Source organism: Anopheles bellator, chromosome X, assembly GCF_943735745.2.
Source record: "Anopheles bellator chromosome X, idAnoBellAS_SP24_06.2, whole genome shotgun sequence".
NCBI lineage: Eukaryota > Metazoa > Arthropoda > Insecta > Diptera > Culicidae > Anopheles > Anopheles bellator.
Genome location: NC_071287.1, coordinates 5,729,775 through 5,749,130, shown reverse-complemented (window position 1 = coordinate 5,749,130; position 19,356 = coordinate 5,729,775). Strand labels below are relative to the sequence as shown.

The following is a 19,356-nucleotide window of genomic DNA, read 5'->3' as shown; positions in this document are numbered from 1 at the left end:
GTTTGTATGCTTACGCTTTTCGAGCGTAGAAGTGGATTGAATTTGTAACACGTGTCTGGTTCACTCGAAGGAGTAATGTAACTGTCGGTGCGATTGCAGAAAAGTTTCGCTACGACGTCGGCATTCACTGCGACCGCTGCTCAACCTCTCGTTCGTGTGAAAATAGAGTGCTGCTGAAAAATCAACGCCTTCGTTTGTGTACGTTGCGTGTGCAGCGATAGGGATTTCGCTAGACCGTAGTGAATGGTGGTGCTGTGTCGTGCGAAACATTGAATCGTTGGAAGCCCGGGGCTTGGTGCAATTGTTGTAGGCTAAACCAGAAACATTAATTTTGCAGCACGTACACAGACGCTGCCATACATGCGCATCAGTTGCACGGTATTTCATCGCGGGCGCTAACTGGTTCACGGGAATGATGTTGTCGTACTGGGGCTCACGGGTCTAAGATGTCTACACCGACCAAACGCAAAATAACATTAGAACTATCCAGTAAAAAGTCTACGTTGGTCAAAGATCGTCCAAGCGTCTTCCAGCGTCTTGGCACCAAGCGAGTCGGCCGCTCGTCGTCATCGTCTCAGCAGCATCAGCAACAGCAGTACCACACTCAAGATACTGGCATTACTATCTGCGTTAGTGTCACTTTGCGTGAATATGTTACAGACTAAGAAAATGCAATTCCGTTTCTCTAAGATAAAAACAAAAGAAAATATAATAGAGCAACGGACAGCTGTTCCTTTTTTGGCAGAGAATAAATTTGCAAGCAACTGACTGATTACCTACGTTCTAGCACATTCCAAAGTAAATCGCACTCTTTTCTGGCACTTGTAATGCCTACAGGGCATTGACCTATGTCCCACCCCACACCAACCACTAGAATCCACATCAGCTCAAGACCAAACCATAACAAATCCTGATACTGCTCTGCTGGTATTGAAAAATATTTTGTTTCGTATTAAAAAGCGTTGCTCTACTGACACCACAGCTGTATTCGCTTAGTCTGGAACTATTTATTTATCACTATCACTACAGACGCTCTGGAGCCGGTATCTAAAGTGACCGTTTTTCTTTTCCGTAGGAGACGAAGGAAGAAATCGTAAGGCGCATCGTGTCGGCGGTAGACGAACCGAAAGTGGTGAACGTGCCGGAGAGTGTAGCGGCACACGCCCGAATCATACAAGCGCAACTGGCAGCGAAGCAGTTGAGCGGTAAAACCGTAGGACCATCGGTAGAGCACCAAGCCGCTGGTGCGGCTATCGGCAGCACGAGTGGTACTGCGGAACACGGTCTCGGAGGGGAACGGGTTAGACCGTTCGAAAAGCTCCTTGACCAGCCACCAATTCCACACTATTATCAGCAATACCATCACCAGCATCAACGGCAAACGCCGTCCCGATACCATAAAAAGCATCACCAGCTGCAACTGCTGCAACACAGCGAAGACCAGAAGCTGCAGGAAGCTGAACCATCCACGCACGTGTACAAGAAGCTGGTGAGCGGTAGCGGTCAACTGTGTCGCCGACGTTCAAGCAACATCCAAAGTCCCAGCAGTGCGGAAGGGGACAGTAGCAGCAGCAGTATTGCCCCCGCGGGAGACCCAGGCTCGGGGGAAGCAGCTACGTGGGATCAGTCGTCCTTGGAGAATGCTGACCAGGATTTGCTAGAGCGCAAGCGTCAAGAATTACAACACGAGCTAAAGTTAGAGATGGATGCAACGAAGGTAAAGAAGGATCAGCTAGGCAAGAAGCTAAAAAAGCAGTTGATACCGGCCAGTTCGCATCGTTCCCAGCGGCAACATCACCATGTGCACCAGCAGCAACAACAGCAACTACAACAGCACCACCGCTCATCGTCCAGTTCCGATAGCTCTAGTAGTTCCGGGTCGGATTCATCTGACTCGGAAACGTCGAGCTCGTCCAGCAGCTCGTCCCATACTACCGTTCACCGGCGGCCGAAAAAACGACATGCGGTTACGCGCGTCCTGCGAGCGTCAAGCACTAGCTCGGAATCTTGCGCTAGCACAATTACTAAGCTATCGAAAAAGCATGCCAAAAAGCTGGCTGCCGCGCATGAGACCGTAACGGTTGGTGGCAAGCGTCTGCTTGAGAAAAAATCTGCTATAGGGCTGCAGATGTTGGCAAAAACGATTTGCTGCCAAAAGCTTGCCACATCCACCCAGAATGCCGCTCTCAGCGGAAGTGGTAGCGGTGGTGGCAGTAGCAGCGCTAATGCGCGCAAAGCTGCCCGGGAACTGTCGCAATCACCAGCGGGTAAGATTTCATCGAAGTATTCTGTAATGAAAGCAAAAATGTTGAGCGCCAAAAAGGAGAAACTGTCGGCCATTGATGCACGCGAAAGGGTCCGTGAAAAAGAGCGCGAACTGGCACTCAGAGAAAAGGAACGCGAAAGAGAGAAAGAAAGAATGCGGTTGCGCGAGAGGGAGCGAGAGCGCTTGAAGTTGCGTGTAGTATCCCCACCGATCCCGCGAGCTCGCACAACCATTTCGCCTGTGCCTGTCCGAGGATCGGTGATACTCAAGAAAAAGAGCCCCGAGCGGCGTGTGTCTCCTCCACCGGTATCTCGGTATCGCGAAATCGTGCCCATGCGTCGTGAGCGATCGCCTTCCGAACTGCTACCCGATCGTGAACGTCGAAGGCACGAGGCGCTAAAGGAGCGCGAGCGCCGTGAACGCCAGGAACGTCAAGAACGCGACGCACTGCGTAGCAAAGAACGTCAGGAGCGCGAGGAAGCTCTAGTGCGGTGCCAGGAACGTTCACGTGAACGCGACCGGTTGACCGTGAAAGACCAACAGCAGCATCAACATCTGCACCAACATCAGCACCAGCACCAGCAGCAGCAGCAGCAGCTGCAACAGCAGCAACATCAAGTGTTACATCAACACCAGCAACAGCAACAGCAGCAGCAGCAACAGCAACAGCAACAGCAGCAACAGCAGCAGCAACAGCAGCAGCAACCACAGCCGCGCACTTTGCGACGAGTCGACCGTGATAACGACGGTGGGCTGGAGAAACCAGACCGCCACCGGCCAGTTGAGCGACTGTTACCACGGCCGGCGGAGCGTGCTCGTGCATTAGCTGCAGCACGTTCCCCGGGAAAATCGGTCGATAGGGACCGCAGCCGCTCGGGTTCACCGAGAAGCGCTAGGCTGCGTGACCGGGACCGTGCGTCGTACGAACGGCTCGACCGTGGTGTTTACCTGGAGGTGCACGAGCGGCGTAGCCGATCTAGGGAGCGTGACTATATGACGATGGTGCCAACCATCCGGGGTGCGCGGCGGGAAAGCCCTCACTACGAGCGTCACACAATGATGGGACGCGATTATCGTGCGGACACTGACCTTGGTTATGATGAGCGGCTGGTGGTGCGAGGCGGAGGAGAGCGTGGTGTGCACGAGTATGGTCGTGACTATCCGGATGATCCGCCACCACGGCGCGACCATGACCGCCCCTGGGATCGTGAACCGCGTGTCGAGGTGGAGCATGGCAGACGGTACGAGCGTTCGGAAATGGGTCGCGAGTGGGAAAGCCGCGATCATGGACCGGGGCTCAGTGGGGGCCACTCCAGTCACGGCCGCGAGCCGGAGTCCTACACTACCGGGACCGGTGCTGTCAGTGGTGGCGGTGTTGGCGGAAGTAGTTCCACTGGAGGTGGTGGCGTCGGTGGCGGAGGAAACCGTTCGTGGGATGATCATCAGTGGAAGGAAAGTGAATCGTGGTCCACAGAAAAGTCGGAGCGCGGGCTGGACCTGGAGTGGAAGTACAAGGACCGTCAGTGGGAGCACGACGAACGCGGCGGTGGTCCACCCCCTCCTTCCACATCGCACGGGCATGGGCCGATGCATGGTCCTTCTGGACCGAGGCGTTCCTGGCAGCAAACATCGCACGGTGGCGGTTCCGGAGGCGGTGGCGGCCTAGGAAGCAGTGGCAGTGGCGGCGCTATGGGAGGGCCACCGGAATGGCATTCGGTGAAGGGTGGACCGTCGGACGATCGAGATTATCTGCCCCATCAGCGCTCTCTCAACGATCGCTCTATTGGCTTCCGGCGTCATCCCCATGGTCCGTATCATGGGCACGCTCGCAAGCCGCATATGGGTGGAGGCGGCGGTATTGGGCCAAGCATGCAAAACATTGGTGGACCGAGTCGGTTTCCCTTGAATAAGTACAACGTAAATCGTACTTTACCGCCCGGTGGGGGAGGTGGCAGTGCTGCCTCACTGATGGTTCCGAGTCTCAATCAGTCTTCCACCCAGCATCAGCACCGTCAGACGCCTCCGGTGGCTTCCATGTCGTCAACAAGTCCCATGCATCAGATATCGTCTGCGTCACAACCGCAACAACTGCCATCGCCACAGCAGCATCAGCAACAGGTGCAGATTCAGCCGAATGCCCACCATCACATCCATTCCGTGCAGCAGCATCAGCGCTCTGGTGGGCATGAACTCATACATTCGAACGCCGATTGCGGTAGCACTATGGCGCCCCATACGCATCCTGTTGCAGGAGGTTTTCAACAAGTGAATGCCGCCTCTACGATTACTCCACCGGCTCAACCGAACGATACCAAACTGGACCAGGCGATGAATCCACGCAGAATGGCAAATGAACCAAGCAGCCCAGAGCCTGCTGTTACCGGAACCATCTTGGAGGGTCTGCCCTGTGATAGCGACGGTGTTACAACGAACACGGCCGGTCGGGCATCATCCGTAGAAACCGGAACAGAAGCCAAGGGATCGGTCATAGGGGTCCAGGATGGCCATGGCGACCAGCACCGTGCTTTATCTAGACAACAGGCAACCGAAGCAACAGATGTGGACAATCTGAGCGAGATCAGCGACGATCCTGATGAAATACTGTCGCGAGAAGAGGTAAGCTTTCCTCTGGAGTTAGTTACATTTCATGCTACACACAGATTGGCACGATTTCGTTTTCGAGTCATGAACACAACACTTTTTTGTTCTGATCACGATTGCTGCGTTTCATTTATCTTCTTCGTAGCAAGACAATGCAATTATAATTTTTTTCTATGAGGACTCCAGGTGGCCCATACCTCCTATCAAAATTTAACAACAATGCGAATTGCAATTCCCATTTCCGAACAACATATATTTAAAAAAATTTATAACAAACATTCAACTTCTAAACATGGTATTTAAGCAATCGTTACTCTCGCATAGATGTGACGAGCTCGAATCTTGTTTCCGCTGGATCCTACGTAATCCATACAAGCCCGATGGAGTAGTATAGAGGCCATCAATAAATGTGACAACCATTGCCATGTGTTTATCGTTGTTTGCCCTACAGGAAATAAGCCTTCAGACGAGCAGTTCTATCCTACCCATTGGCAACGGCACCAACAACAAACTGCTGCCTGAGAGTAGCAGCGAGTGTGACGTCGTGACAGGGGTCGAAGCAAAATTAGCACCCACGTTGCAGTTACTAGCAGCCGGCGACACTGTGTTGGATAGTGAAAAGAATCCTCCCGCTGCTGCTGTGCTTTGTGGGCAGTCCGTCGTGTCCAAACTCCCGGAAAAGGATGGCGAGCCCATGGATGTGTCAGTGATCGGTGCCACGGAAAGCAGCGCACAGGCAATGGACCAGACCGCAGAAACGTTCGTATCATCTGATCAACTGTTAATGGACGACAGCGATACGAAGGATGCCGGCAAGCTGAACGCCAATAAGGAGCTGAAGGAGGAGATGGATTTGGACTTCGAGGAGATCTCGGATGGCGAGCTTGAAGAGGAGAACAAGTGCAAAGCATTGGGCGACCCTCTCGGTGTGGACTGGGGAAGTCTGGCTCAAGACTCCCATCTAAAGCCAGTGCGGCGACTGCAAAACTTTCTGCTATCTCCTCGCAACCGCTGGAAGGCTCATCACATCCTGCTCGAAACCGGTATTTCGGTGCGTCTGGCAGGGATGAGCTACGCCCAGCGTGTGCTAGCGGAATCGAAGGAAAAACTGCGCGAGGAGCTCGATCAGTACCAATCTGGGCTGGCGGCCCACAACATTCGCGCCACCCTCGAGACCAAACCGAAGCCAGTGCACAGCTGCGGAGGGAATGGCGATACTGGCTATTCAACTGATGATCCACAGAAATCACAGCACAGTGCGAAGGTAGAATCATCATTGACAAGTGATGCGAATGGATTGGAAATCAAAACGGAACGAACAGACGAGCCACAGCGATCGTTCGACGGGGTCAGCTGTGCCGTCGGTGCGAGTGTTGGGGCCGGCACCGGCGAACATAAGTTCGAGTCAACCCCGGACGGAGCGATCCAGGCATCAACCACATTGATCGAACGATTTGAGCAAGATCTAGACGAGATTGATCGTATCCGTCATCCAGTAGCAGACATGCAAGTTGCTTTCCGAGAGCACTTGCTTGCTCGCCGCAATCTTATTCTGCAGACAGAGCCAGTAACCGGGCACCAGAAACAGTGCGGCCGAGCGCTCAGCGTCCGTTATGACTACCAACTACGACGCCAACTTTGTGGTTATCCTGTCTTTGATCGGGATATACAAACAGATACACCGGTCCTGGGCGGTACAATCCGGCCTGCGCTGCACTTACAGATCGCTGCCCTTTGTTGCGACTGACGTGAGAATGTGTAATTCGCCACCGTGAAATTTGTCAACAATTGTACAATTCAATAATCTGCTGCCTCACTTTTTCTCTACTTTAACCATTAAACGAAGAGATAGTTACGAACGAGAGAAAAAGCGCTCTAAATACCATGTATTAGAAATAACTGTAATACATGGTTTAGGGCGCTTTTTCTCTTTCGTAGTTCGTAGTTGTCTCTTCGCTTGATGGTTGCAGCGCCGCAGGACTATATATCATATAATATAATATCTTGCGTAATAACATCTTGCGTAATAGCGCCACGAGGCGTTGGAAAACCAACAATGGCCACCAACGATCTATAGACGGAGCCAAGAAAAAGGATACATGGAAAACAATCCAATGCACTAAACGTATCTACTTTTAACCAATAGAGCCTCTAGCCATTGATGAAACTACCTACACTGGCTTGGTTACGCCGGGAAAAATCAGCATCATTCACAAATAGAAATGAAACACCTCCCATAGGCAATGAAAAGATTCTGGTACTGAAAACAAAATTACAACTAAAACCCGATAACAACAACTGCAACAATAATAATATGTCAACCGATACACCCGAAGCATTGTCGACATCTTACAGCCGAACTAGCCCGGGAGATTATTCTTAAGTGGAGGAAATGCCACATGTTTCTTTAGCTAATCTTGTTAAGTTAGATTAAGTTAACTATTAAGTAAATTTAATAAATACGGTGCGTTCTGCTGAGATTAAAATAACCTGAAACAAAATGTTCGTTTTTATATTATGTCTGTAAATTAATTCGTGCCGTTTTACAAGAAATGGCGTTACTCAATGAATATAACAATTTTTTTTAATGAATTATGTGTTTGATAGCTACTGTCATTACGCATCTAACGCAGTATAGATTGTTTGGTCAAAGTGTAAACAACACCTTTTTTAAGCATTTGAACAGGTCAAGTTTTGTTCCTGTAAATGTGTTTTTGCGGAGAATACTTTTTCACTAATGCTTGCACGACAAAAAACAGATTTGTGTACCGGATCGTCACTGGTGATGAAAAAGGGAGCTAGTACAATAATCTTAGATGCAAAAAACCTTGGATACAGCCTGTTGAACCATGTCTACCGTAACCAAAGCGAAATATTCATTGCGCAACGTTTATATTGTGCATATGGTAGGATATGAAAGGTGTGGTGTACTTTGAGCTTTTAAAACCTAATGAAATTATTGAAGAACAATCCCATCAACAACAATTAATGCATTTGAAGCAAAGCTTTGGCCATAAAACGACGAGAATGGGATAAAAGACATAAGAAGCTGATTTTTCAAAATGACAAAACTCGACCCCAAATCGCAAAACCGGTCAAAAGATATGTCAAAAATGTCGGATGGGAACTGTTATCCTCCCCGCCGTATTCACCAGATGTTACTCTTTCGGACTAGAATTTGTTCCGTTACATGAGTAACGATTTGGCAGCACAGGGGTTAACTTATTATGGAAGTATTGAAAAAAAGGGTCTCTGAGGGGATCGCTCCTAAAGATAAGAAGTTCTATCGATACGGAATCGAGGAACTACCTAAAAGATGGGAGAAAGTAGTAGCTAACGACGGACAATACTTTCATTAAGGTAGTCATACATTTTGTTGTTGTAGTTAGGTCACAAATGTTGAAAAAAAAGGCACGAATTAATTTGCAGACCTAATATCTCAAACCATTCTGTCATGCAAAAAAAAATTCGTATTTGATGAATCACAATGGAGTTGCATAATACTTACTATTGCAACACACTATTGAAAAGTATCAACTTCTATTAGTCCAATGTTTTCTCGAAAACACGGAAGACGCGGAGATCAGGTTTGAATTAAGAAGACTCGAAACGAATGCAAGACACATTCGAGAAAGAGTATGCTTCTCCTAATTTATTTCTTGGAGCTTTTACCTCGCGTGTTTCTTCCGATTCGACCAACCAATTCGTCAACCAATATGTGTTTAAGATCTTTTCTCCCATTCTGTGGGACTTTTATCATGAATTTGAATTACTCGTGTTACTAAACACACAATTTTATTATAATCGCACTGGATTCATTTGTGAAAGCGTTTCTCGTGAACTGATCCTGATATTCAGTTGCCTACTGGCACCCCCGCACCTAAGCTACATAAATTCCGGATAACACCAAGTCTTGGCAATCAATACAAGTAGTTCAGAATAATCAAATTAAGAACGTTAACAACCCAACACTCACCGCGTTAACAGTTGGTTGAGTGTTACATGCGTCGTCTTTTGACGGAGCCGTTTTTTTTATATAAAGTTGATATAGACACCCATCGCCATGCAGTTGTGTACGTGGGGACGGCAGTTGTTAGCGTTCGTAATGTGATTTGACCAAACTAACGGGAATTAGACATGGCCCGGAGTTTAGGTAGTCATGAGACGGCTATGGTAGTAGACATCTAACTTTACTGATCCTGCTTACCGTCAATGCACAGTATCATCGTTCTTTTCCCTAAAATTTGCTCACTGCCTTTATCATCTACAGGACGTAACTATATAGCTTACGTTTAAACGGCGCATTGATAGTGAGAAAATCATAAATAGCTCAAAAGACAGAAGAGTTGTTCGTGAATGACCGCCAGTAGCCTTTACCCTCCTACCGTAAATAAATGGTCAAGCGCAAATATAATGAAGTGTTTTCACTGCGATTTGTGCTGTTGTCCAGGAGTGCATCAGACGCGGTGCGCAGTGCGCTCTATGCAGGACTAACAGTAGATCTACTGACAGCTTCTCTTGGGTCTTTGTCTTTTGACACTGGCTTCATTTTTCGCACAGGCTAGGTGAACATTTCGTCTATTAACGGGGAGGCTATTCCGGCGGACCAGTGGAGAACATTTTTAATTATCTTTTCCAATACCGATATAAATATGAAATAAAACCTTTTTTTGTGTTTTAGAGTTTCTAGGGTTGCTCACCCTAGTCAACTCCTCGCGAATAATTAAATTTTAGGATATATGAGGTAATTATGAGGTAAATAATGATGCCCTTTAAGCAAACGACTATTCCGTTTCTATCCTCTTACCACCTAACTTCTACATGAAGTACAGTGTGGTGAAAGAAAACTAAAACCATGTTACATTTGCTTGCAATAGAAACTAGTTTTTTTGAATAAGATTCCTAAGGTGGAACAAAATCACAAAACTGCGAACGAAACCGCTGCGCGGGCACATTAGTCTAACATTTAACATACTGTAGCGACAAAAAAGTCGCTAATAAAAATGAAACCGCTAAAGACACACATTGATGACTGGCTCGCGCAGGAGCAATAATAATACGGGGCGTAATAAGTCCATGTAAAGCTACAGAAAAGGGGAGCACTGGCGAAAAAGAATGCAATACATTCAGAATCACACTTTTCCCTTTACTTCGTATCCGTCGGCGTCTAACCTGTGGTTTTCTACAGCTCACCTCGTGCCCCGCTGTCGCGTCGCTCGATATCTATACCGTCACGAGCGCCCGGACATCCTTCTGTACCACGTAGAATTTGTTCTTTTTCCCGATCAGGCCCCAAATGACGGCCACGTTCTCGATCACCACGTTGATCGGTATGGTGCAGAGCGCTCCGAGCACACAGGCCAGAAACTTGACCACCCCGAAGCGGTACAACGAGAACGATTTGATCACACCGAACACATACATGTAGATGTTGAATCCTGCGATGAAGGCGCATACAAAATCGATCAAGTTCGGACAGGGAATTGGGTAGAGAGCGGCAAACACCATATTGGAGGTGGATAGGGGCATCGTTATCCATGAGCAAAGACTGATGCCCAGTAGAAGCTTGTTGCACACCGGTATCATGGGCGAACGCACAACGAGCAGGATGCCTTGCAACCAGCGCTTCCGCTGCTGCAGGAAGTCGACGAGCGTGAAGGGCGATTTCTCGTACATTTCTCCCTCGATGAAGTCGAAGGTGTAGCCTTGGGCGAAGGCACGCATCGCGAAGAAACAGTCTTCCGCTACCGACCCGTCGATCCCATTGTCGAACGAAACGTCTTTCTCAGCGTGTACCTGAAATGCGGCCAGCAGTAAGTCAAGTCATTTGCGCACTATAGCCATCAACGACGTCTGTGTGGATTGCAGCGTTGTTTACCTGTGTCACGACGTAGCTGCCCTTCCAGCTGAAGAACGGCCTATGGAACAGTTTGAACTGCAGACGTAGCTTGCCCATATCGTCCGACACTCGGAAACTGTCGGCGAGTGTCGTCAGCCAGTTGACGACGTTTTCGTTCGCGTACGTAATCAGCCCTTGGCCAAACGGGTGCTTGCCATCGAGCACGAAGTTGATTATGCCCCGCACACTGTTTTCCGTCAGCAGGGTCTCCTCGTCCAGGTGCACCACCCAGTCGTTGTTGTTCAGCACGTTGACGCTCTCCTCCAGACAGTACTGCAAGGCGCGCGCCTTAAACATTGCCCCGCTCTTGGTTTTATACTCTTTCGGCACGACGATCTCGCGTGTCCGCCGGTGCTTCGGCAACCCGATTGGCTTGTCCGTCACCACTTCGATGAGGAAATTCTCCAGCCCCGTGTCGAGACAAGTGTTCATGTTGCGCAGCACATTCGACTGCACTAGATCGGCGTAATCACCCCGCGTGACCACCCGGATACAGATAAATGGTGCTAGCAGCGGGGAACCCTTCAGCACCACCTTCTCCGGGAAGGCGTTGTAGATGATCAGCCCGAAGAAGTTGAACAACACTTGGGGCAGGGTGAGAAAGGTGAGCACCCGGAGCAGGTACAGGATGACAGTCGCCAACGAACCGTACTCGGCCCAAGGATCGATCGACACGAAAGAGTTTTCGTTCACCTTGATACCCCCAGAGAACACCTCGAATACCACCAACAGCGTCAGTAGTAGACCGCAGTGCAGCAGATGTTTCGAGGCAGAATTTAGCATTGTTGCGACGGTTGTTGCCTCGCGTTTCTTTCAAGAAGTTCCAGTAGCAGACAGGTCAGGCGGGTAAGGTGAACAGGCTACTATGGGCTAAACTGGACTGAAGATGTTCATCGGCCGCAAGTGGGATTAGTCGAACTCTGATGCTTTGGATGAAACCGATTCACTACGTGCACCGTCGTAGCAAGCTTTTTGTGTACTGATGAACGCCTCCGCCGTCCGGGACGGTAGCGCACCAACAATAATCACCAGAACTGTTAAAGCGCCATCACTGTCGATCTAGTTGTATTCACAAAAAAATGCAATCAGATGGCGCAGTTCGGTGCAACGGTTGCAATGATCGAAAGGCGCCGAAAGGCACTGCGCTATGGCAATGCACGTGACGGACGTGACGCCGTGACGTCACAAAGCTTTCCGTTGAAATCTGCTACTAGAGCTGGAAGTGAAAAGGGGAAATTGTTCAAGATTAGATGAGTTGGCGAGCGTATGAGGCAACCCGTGACGGAGATATGTAGTTTTACACTCTACTTCGGTTGTACATAATTCGTCAAACTCTGCTGTACATAGTGGAAGTTAGCGACCTCCACTCGTTTGATTGAGGGCGACAGGCGCTTCGGATTATTCAAGCACGTCGGCAATATCATGCCGGTCACATCGATAATATTGATACCCACAGGCGAGTACCAATACTTAAGAGTGTGTAACGAACGTGGGCATAGTACAATACCAGTACATCGTATACAAGGCTAATTGAGAGTGATTCACGCCTGGTGATAAACTCTGTCGATGCGTCCGCCGGTGATTAAAACACACCAAGCACCAAGACGTCCGATTGCCTCCCACCAAGGAAGTGGGTGGGGCCGACACTCTTGGTATCTGCATCCGAATGGTATCTGGGTGCTGAGGGGAAATGATTCATCCGTGCGACCATGCACTAACCACAGTAGAAATCTATCTAGGCTGATAAGCGGCATTTCGGCTAGAATCTAGTTGATAGGCTTATCAGCCTATAGACGAGCCGGCGCACTCCGATGAACATAGCTTGTCCGATGCCTCGTCGGAAAGATGGTGCCGCTGGCTTCTCTGCCAATGCTCTATCGACTTTGACCAGTGATAATGGCTAGGCTCATGTGCTCACAGGCTGACGGTTGTGATATAATACTCCCGTGCCCCGTATCCTCCTCCCTTCGATCGCAAACAATCACCAGCTACAGCCGCTTCGTACTGCCTACAACAACCGTTTCCAACGAGGGTCAAAGAGGGAGTATTACTGCCGGTACTGCTGGTGATAAGTACAGCAATGGCAGCAATTAACTTTGATAGAGGAATTGTGGATCGAACATAAGTCATACTTTTTATACCGAAGCACATGACAGCCGTATGGGGAGTGTCGTCACGCGCGCTGTGCCGAGAGGGTATTTGGGATTAGCAAGAACGGTACGGGAAGGAAAGAGCCAATTCCCCCACCAACCGTTCCCATCCCATCCCAACACTGTGTAAAAAAACCCGAATTGGTTATCTTATCACAAGCAGTGTCCGTTGTTTTTTGTTAATGCCACCCAGTTACTGCAGGGGATAGCGACAATGCGGCTTGGGCTGCAATCTGTGGCCTCCGGTGATATTAACTGGTCACACTGGGAAATAATTTGTAACCTTCACGCTCCCTGCCCACCCCTAATCGTAGTTACTTCACTTTTCTTCCGTAGCACAGGGCATCCGGTCGGGACCTAGGCATGATAGCGAGAGAATGAACAAGGCATGCGATTTGGTGATTCAATGGCCATAGAGATACTGTTTGAGCGAGAAAACAACGACACCCCGTGTCCGACTGAGTCACATGATGAGTGGTCTTTTCACCGATTATGGCGGGCGGGATCCCACGCGACCTTGTTGGGGTTATTTTTGGCCATATTCTGAACTGTGCGCGAATCGCACTGGTGGTTCGCTTGGTTTGCATAATTATTGCAACAACTGTTAACGGCAATCAGCAAACAGTGTCTATGGTGCATAGACACCATAGCAATCCCTGTCTACACTACGGGTACCTCAGATCAGCCATCGTTTCCAGAAAGTAATCGTGGATGGACTGAAAATGAAAGCAAGATCAGAAATTGCGGAACAGAAACTAGCTCATTCACGCATCTAAATCGTTCAACACCTGCTGAACCGAAAATTTTAATGCAAGCATCACGCATGGAAGAAACACAGTTTAAATACTTGAAGGTCTACCAATTGGACTGAAATAATCCTTATTTTGATGGACGGTATCTTGCTCGTTGCAGTTGTTTACACTACCCCTGGCCGTAAATGCCGGTGTTTTACGATGTGCACCACCACCTGCGCCAGAAAGGACAGCGCACCGTTTCGCGGAGGTGCAACCTGTGGATGTGTCCAATGCTCGATGTTTCGTGAATTTACATTTCTACGAAACGCATAACTTTGCCTAGGATCATTAAACCTGTACCGTAGAGCCGTAGAATGGAAGGCATTTTTTATGAAAAGAGAAGTAACATCGTCAAGTTTAACGAGCGCGCGTTCCTACACTGAACCAATTTCGTGAGGAATAAAAACAATCTGAAACACGGCAGCAAGCATTAGCATAAAAATATGTGTGTCCACCGCTGGCCTCCTTGCAAATCGCACAGAAAGCAACAACAAGATCGAAAGTGAATAGAATAGGTACGGTTCTCTTGCTGTCTAGCAGCATCCAGGGGGTAGGCAGTTAACAACATTTCACAAACGAATGATGCCGAACATTACCTTCTCGTCTCCTCAAAAGCATTATCACGTTTGAACCTTTCAATGTGGCGTTCCACTACTTGTACCCGGGTGCTGTTTGTATACTACTGAGGGGGGGGCTACTACTTGAAGCTTCATTTTTGTTATCGAGTTGATACTGGCCGATATCGCCGTGCAATTGTTTTCGTACTGACAAAAACAGTGGCTTACGGTCTTAATGCGATTTTAACGAACGGAGAAGCCACGACTAGATAGCGCCCGGACTGTTGCATATAGGCCATGGCACCCCCGCAGCCACAGCTAACTTTAATGGCGCACACTAAGGGGAACATAAATCAAAAAGCACATACAATTCGTTCCAGGTGACTGTAATGTTCCTTGTGGTGTGACAAATGGATTGCAGCGGCGTAGAGAAAAACCGAGCTCATCCTCGTCCTGGTGATTGCAACTCCCGGCCCACATCCGGGCGATCCGACAAATCTATACGGAAGTGCTACAAAAATATCAAACCCAAAGCTCGCGTTATGTGCCGGCCGTGAAAGGAGTGGCGTTAGATTGCAACGCATGCAACGAAAAGGGAAGGAAGATGTTCTAACATAGGCACAGTTGTGTCGCGTTTCGTAGTATGCGGTAAGACCTGTGACATTTAAGATTATTAATTTCGACTGCAGCGTCGGCACAGTTGGCTTCAGTCTGTATTACTTGTTCTTATGCAGCTGATGCGGGCTCACCTCTTTCCTGGGACGACGGAGAATGGGCTCATACGAATCGACGGAGCAATGTGCCTTCTTTAGCATCCGATGCGCTTTCTTTATTGTAATTTCTGGCGTATGGTGGTTACTGCGCCACGGTATCTGTGATGCTGACAGGACAGAGGAAGGGAGTTAGAGAGGCGTTTGCTTTCGTTGCTGGTGCGTAAGCGAATCGGTATTATTCGCTACCTCGCTCTCAACCGCACATTCGCACAGCTCGTACGCGCTCGTATCCGCTGGGGCACCTGGGCTTTTTTTTCTTCGCTGCTCTGACGCTGATGATCACCGTGTCGTTCGGCCGGTTGGTTGTTCTTTTGTTGAAAGGATGCAGAATTGGGGTGTGTTGCTGCTGATTGGTGGACAGTTGCGGAAGTCAAAGCCGCGTAGATTCGGTGCGGCGGCGTTGCCACTGATGGAAACTCGGCCACTTTCGTTCCCGCCTGCACCGGGCACTCTGTTATGCACTTTCTCGCGAACTCATTCGCTATCACAGACAATTATTTCGCAGCGCTTCCGGCATCAGCGAACCGAGTGACCGACGACCGGACGACGTGTGTGCCCACTGAAACTGCCTCTCCAACACCACCCGAGCCGATACGAACGGGTCACTTGCCGCGCATAGCGATGCGAACCGAGCCGAGAAAACCGTCCTGAACGTCTAACGATTCTGTCGCTTGTACCCTTTGCCTAGCGCGCCCAAGGAGCCCCGTGAGCTTTTCGAACAAGCAGACAACCACCAGCAACCACCAGCTACGCACACTGCTTCGCAAGGTCGTTTGTACACGCAACATATGTAACGCACTATCAGCAACAAAGTATGTGAACGGTGAACGACAACCTAACCAACCGAGCAGTCGGAAAAGGCAAAACAAAAAGAAAATCGCTTGTTTGGCTCTACTGTGAATACGAACATGATGTTCTTTCATCAAACTGTTTCTTGCATTCGAATAGTTACAGTAACCCTTTGAAGTTCAGCATGTGCATGTGCAACGGAACGAATCAACCTTACCCTTTTTTTATAGCTGCGTGTACAGCACACCATATGTAGAAATGTCGCTGTACCCCAATTCTCAAATAGTTTTCTCAAATAACGAACGCTGTGCCATTCTACGGGTTATATTCTCTAATCATTCCTGCTTAGAAGTACGCTTTACCCATACAGGCGCAATTAGGCACGCGCAGGCGTCATATACCGCGGCATTTTCGTTGTGGAACACCCTTTCAGCCGAGCAGCGTTCTCTATTAACTATCTTTACATTGCTTGTCAAAGCACTAATACAAAGCGTGCTGGTGTCCTGTAAATGAGCGCACCCAACCTGTGCGGCAGTAGCGGTCGGGGTAAATAGTAGCGGGGGATGTATTCTAAGTCGGTATGTGTTTCAAGCCATAATTACCGCTTAGCACCGATTCTAATAGACATCCATTTGCAATTAAACACAGAGTGGGCGGCGAATTTATCAGTGAGTGGGCATTTCAACTGACTTTTGCTAAAACCTATCACCAAAAGTTTACCTTGCCCTTTGCGCCAGCGCTGATTTTCCTAATTACCTCATATTATTCTGCATTTCCCAATATTCGGCATCGTTGTGCCAAACAAATCAACCACTTTCCTGCATTACCACGATTTTCGAATATTAGAAATTTAGAATATTGTTCATTTGTTCATTGATGTAAGTCGAATGGTTCATTTGTTCATGGCCGTCATTATATGTTCGAAATTCGACAACGCTACTGTCATCGTAAATATTTCGGTTTATAATGCCTAGTTATGAGAAACAGTCTCTCGATTCGATACGTGCCTTTCGAACTTGTTGTTGCATCTAGTAAAAATAAATAAATAGATAAGCGAGTGACGATTTACAACGGATGGACAATCTGCCGGTAGACAATTTTCAGTCATCTTTCAAATACTACAAATCCAAAGATCTTCCACCTTCGCTGGAGAATGTTGTTATCTTAGACCACACCGTGAACTCACTGTTAAAGGTATTAATATAATTTTATGCTAGAACGGGCAGAGCCATATTATTACTGTTGAACGTAATGTTTGAAAAATTGTATTATTAATTACGTACAACGAAACAATAGGTTTATTGATGGTTATACGTGTAGGACCATTTTTGGTTGTGTCTTGGGCTTGTTGCCCGGCTTCAGGGACAACAATATTTTGGTAGCAGCATCAGCATATTCTCATCCAATGTTTTCTGTTTTCTTTTAGCCGATAAAGGTCATCCCACAAAGCTCTTCGTTTCCCGGATTGCGCCTACCGGAATCGTGGAATGTTTTTGAGCTGACTAGTCGCCCTGGGTTGGTCGTTATAGCCAATCCGTTCACTGGTACAGGGCAACGTTATTGGATGTCTCGCAGTGTGCTTGACTTTCATCGAGGTCTCTCCAAAAATAACTTGTTACCTTCACAGTTTAACCTGCATCAGTACCCGGACGGTTGGTGGGAACACTTGCAGACAATTGGCGATCCACTGCAGCGACAAAAGCTGTCCAAGGCGTTGCGCTGGGCTACGCTTGGTTTTCACTACGATTGGACGAACAAAGTGTATAGTGACGACAATCGAACGCAATTTCCAAGTGATCTTGCTGCAATGGTTCAGTATATAGCCTCTGCCCTTGAGATATCCAGTTTCTCGCCAGAGGCGGCCATTGTCAATTACTATCCGATTGGGTCGACACTAGCCGGTCATACGGATCATTCAGAAGAAGATCTAACGGCTCCACTGTTTTCGTTCAGGTAAGAAGGCAACTAAACATGAACTGACCAAGAGTTTGGGGTCGCCTACTTGAGCTGTGTGTTCGCTGACTTAAACTTGCGCTTATTTACAGCTTTGGCTTAGCGGGAATCTTCCTGATCGGTGGTATGACGCGAGAAGAGAAACCGGATGCTCTTCTGTTGAAGAGCGGTGATGTAGTTATCATGACCGGTAACAGTCGGCAGTACTATCACGCGGTACCCCGTGTGTGCGCTAGCGGTGAAATTGCAGTCGAAAATGATCGATGGCAGTCTGGGTGTTATTTGAATGAGCTTGAGCTTGATCAGCAGGGCGATGGAGGTTCCGAAATGTGTTTTAACCGTTGGCAAAAATGTCACGATAATGACTTCTGGAGTCCAATCCACGACTACATGCATGGCAGTCGAATCAACATTAATGTAAGACAAGTTAGAAGGTTAGAAGGACAAGTTAGGAAGGAATCAACATTATTGTAAGAAAATATTAGGATGGTTTAAAAGCGACCTTATCTTTATAGCGAAGCGAGACTAATGCAATGTGTCGATATCGACGCTTCGTCGCAATTCGTAACAAAAGATGTTGTTAGATAAGAATAGTTGTTGATGAGAATAGTTGATAGGTGCAAAAGGCCAAAGATTTGTTGGCCCAAAAGAACACGCTAAGGAGACCGCAAACCATTCTGGCCTTCTATGGCCTTTTCTTATTCCCAAAATTTTTTCCTGTTTTTATTCATTCGTTTACGTTTTTTACGCTATCGAAGGAGATGCCTAACAAGCTCACAAAATATGGGTTTTTGAAGTGTTTTGATGATTGGAAAAAAGTTGGCATAAGTGTAACATATGACATGCTGGTTACTTAATGAAAAATGAATGAATAAAAACACAGTCTTGCTGTGATCGATGGTGCGATCGGTCGCATCGTCGCATTTCTGTAGTTAAAGTCTTTTTCGTGCCTTTTCCGCGGAGATCGCAGCGAATCTGTCGTTTATCCTTCTGAACGTTTCTCCGGTTTTGTTCGCGCGCCCGCGATTTTGGCGGTTTTTTTGGGCGGAAGAAAGCTCCCTGGTGCCCCTCGTGTTTTGTGATATCTAAAACTTTTACAGCCCCACCAAAGAATTCAGATGTAATAACTTCGAAAAAGTGAATCGGTGTTGTGCAAGAAATTTTCGTAGAAAAACTCAGTGAGGAGTCGGCGTCTATTTATCGGGACTCAACGCGTGAAAAATTTCTAAATGAGAAGGAACCAAGTGTGATAGGCTCCCGTGCTTTGGAAATTTTTAGCGGCGAAACAAGCCGGATGCCGGCCGGCTGCTTGGAGTGGCCGTTTTTCGAAGGAAGTATTGTTTCTGGCTCAGCCCGGATGTTTTGCTAATGCCTCCTTGGCTACAATAATAATTTTTGCGTTTTACGACATTGCTCGCTTCTTAGTTTGTCGCGTCCTTTGGTCGGTTTCCAGTGCTGTACGTGTGTGTATGTGTGGCTTTGGTATGGATGCTGCGCTCTGGACATGGAGAGACAGGTCACAACCGCTGCGGGGGGCACGGAGGTCGACCGGAAGTGGTCTTTGACCTTTCAAG

The 19,356-nt window shown here is 48.1% G+C and overlaps 3 protein-coding genes across 6 annotated transcripts; 2 read left to right on the top strand and 1 right to left on the bottom strand.

Moving 5' to 3' along the window:
- Positions 1 to 446: 446 nt before the first annotated feature.
- Positions 447 to 6,631, top strand: LOC131213370 (uncharacterized). The gene is made up of 4 exons (XM_058207401.1): positions 447 to 629; positions 1,076 to 2,831; positions 2,976 to 4,882; positions 5,319 to 6,631. Exons 1-4 carry the CDS (start codon positions 447 to 449, stop codon positions 6,612 to 6,614), a joined length of 5,142 nt encoding a protein of 1,713 aa, XP_058063384.1. The 3' UTR covers positions 6,615 to 6,631.
- A 1,819-nt stretch (positions 6,632 to 8,450) lies between these two features.
- LOC131213890 (beta-1,4-mannosyltransferase egh) lies at positions 8,451 to 16,626 on the bottom strand. 4 transcript variants are annotated; one of them, XM_058208101.1, is made up of 4 exons: positions 15,227 to 15,833; positions 15,017 to 15,147; positions 10,746 to 11,982; positions 8,451 to 10,663 (listed from the first exon to the last, which is right to left on the bottom strand). In XM_058208101.1, exons 3-4 carry the CDS (start codon positions 11,547 to 11,549, stop codon positions 10,091 to 10,093), a joined length of 1,377 nt encoding a protein of 458 aa, XP_058064084.1. In that variant the 5' UTR covers positions 11,550 to 11,982; positions 15,017 to 15,147; positions 15,227 to 15,833; the 3' UTR covers positions 8,451 to 10,090. The 4 variants fall into 4 exon arrangements, with proteins under 4 accessions (XP_058064084.1, XP_058064085.1, XP_058064086.1 ...); XM_058208102.1 differs by having other exon boundaries at positions 15,244 to 15,833; XM_058208103.1 differs by having other exon boundaries at positions 15,283 to 15,833.
- Positions 16,627 to 16,849: 223 nt separating this feature from the next.
- LOC131213891 (nucleic acid dioxygenase ALKBH1) lies at positions 16,850 to 18,622 on the top strand. Its single transcript, XM_058208105.1, has 3 exons — positions 16,850 to 17,023; positions 17,256 to 17,782; positions 17,875 to 18,622. Exons 1-3 carry the CDS (start codon positions 16,904 to 16,906, stop codon positions 18,254 to 18,256), a joined length of 1,029 nt encoding a protein of 342 aa, XP_058064088.1. The 5' UTR covers positions 16,850 to 16,903; the 3' UTR covers positions 18,257 to 18,622.
- The last annotated feature ends 734 nt before the right edge of the window (positions 18,623 to 19,356 follow it).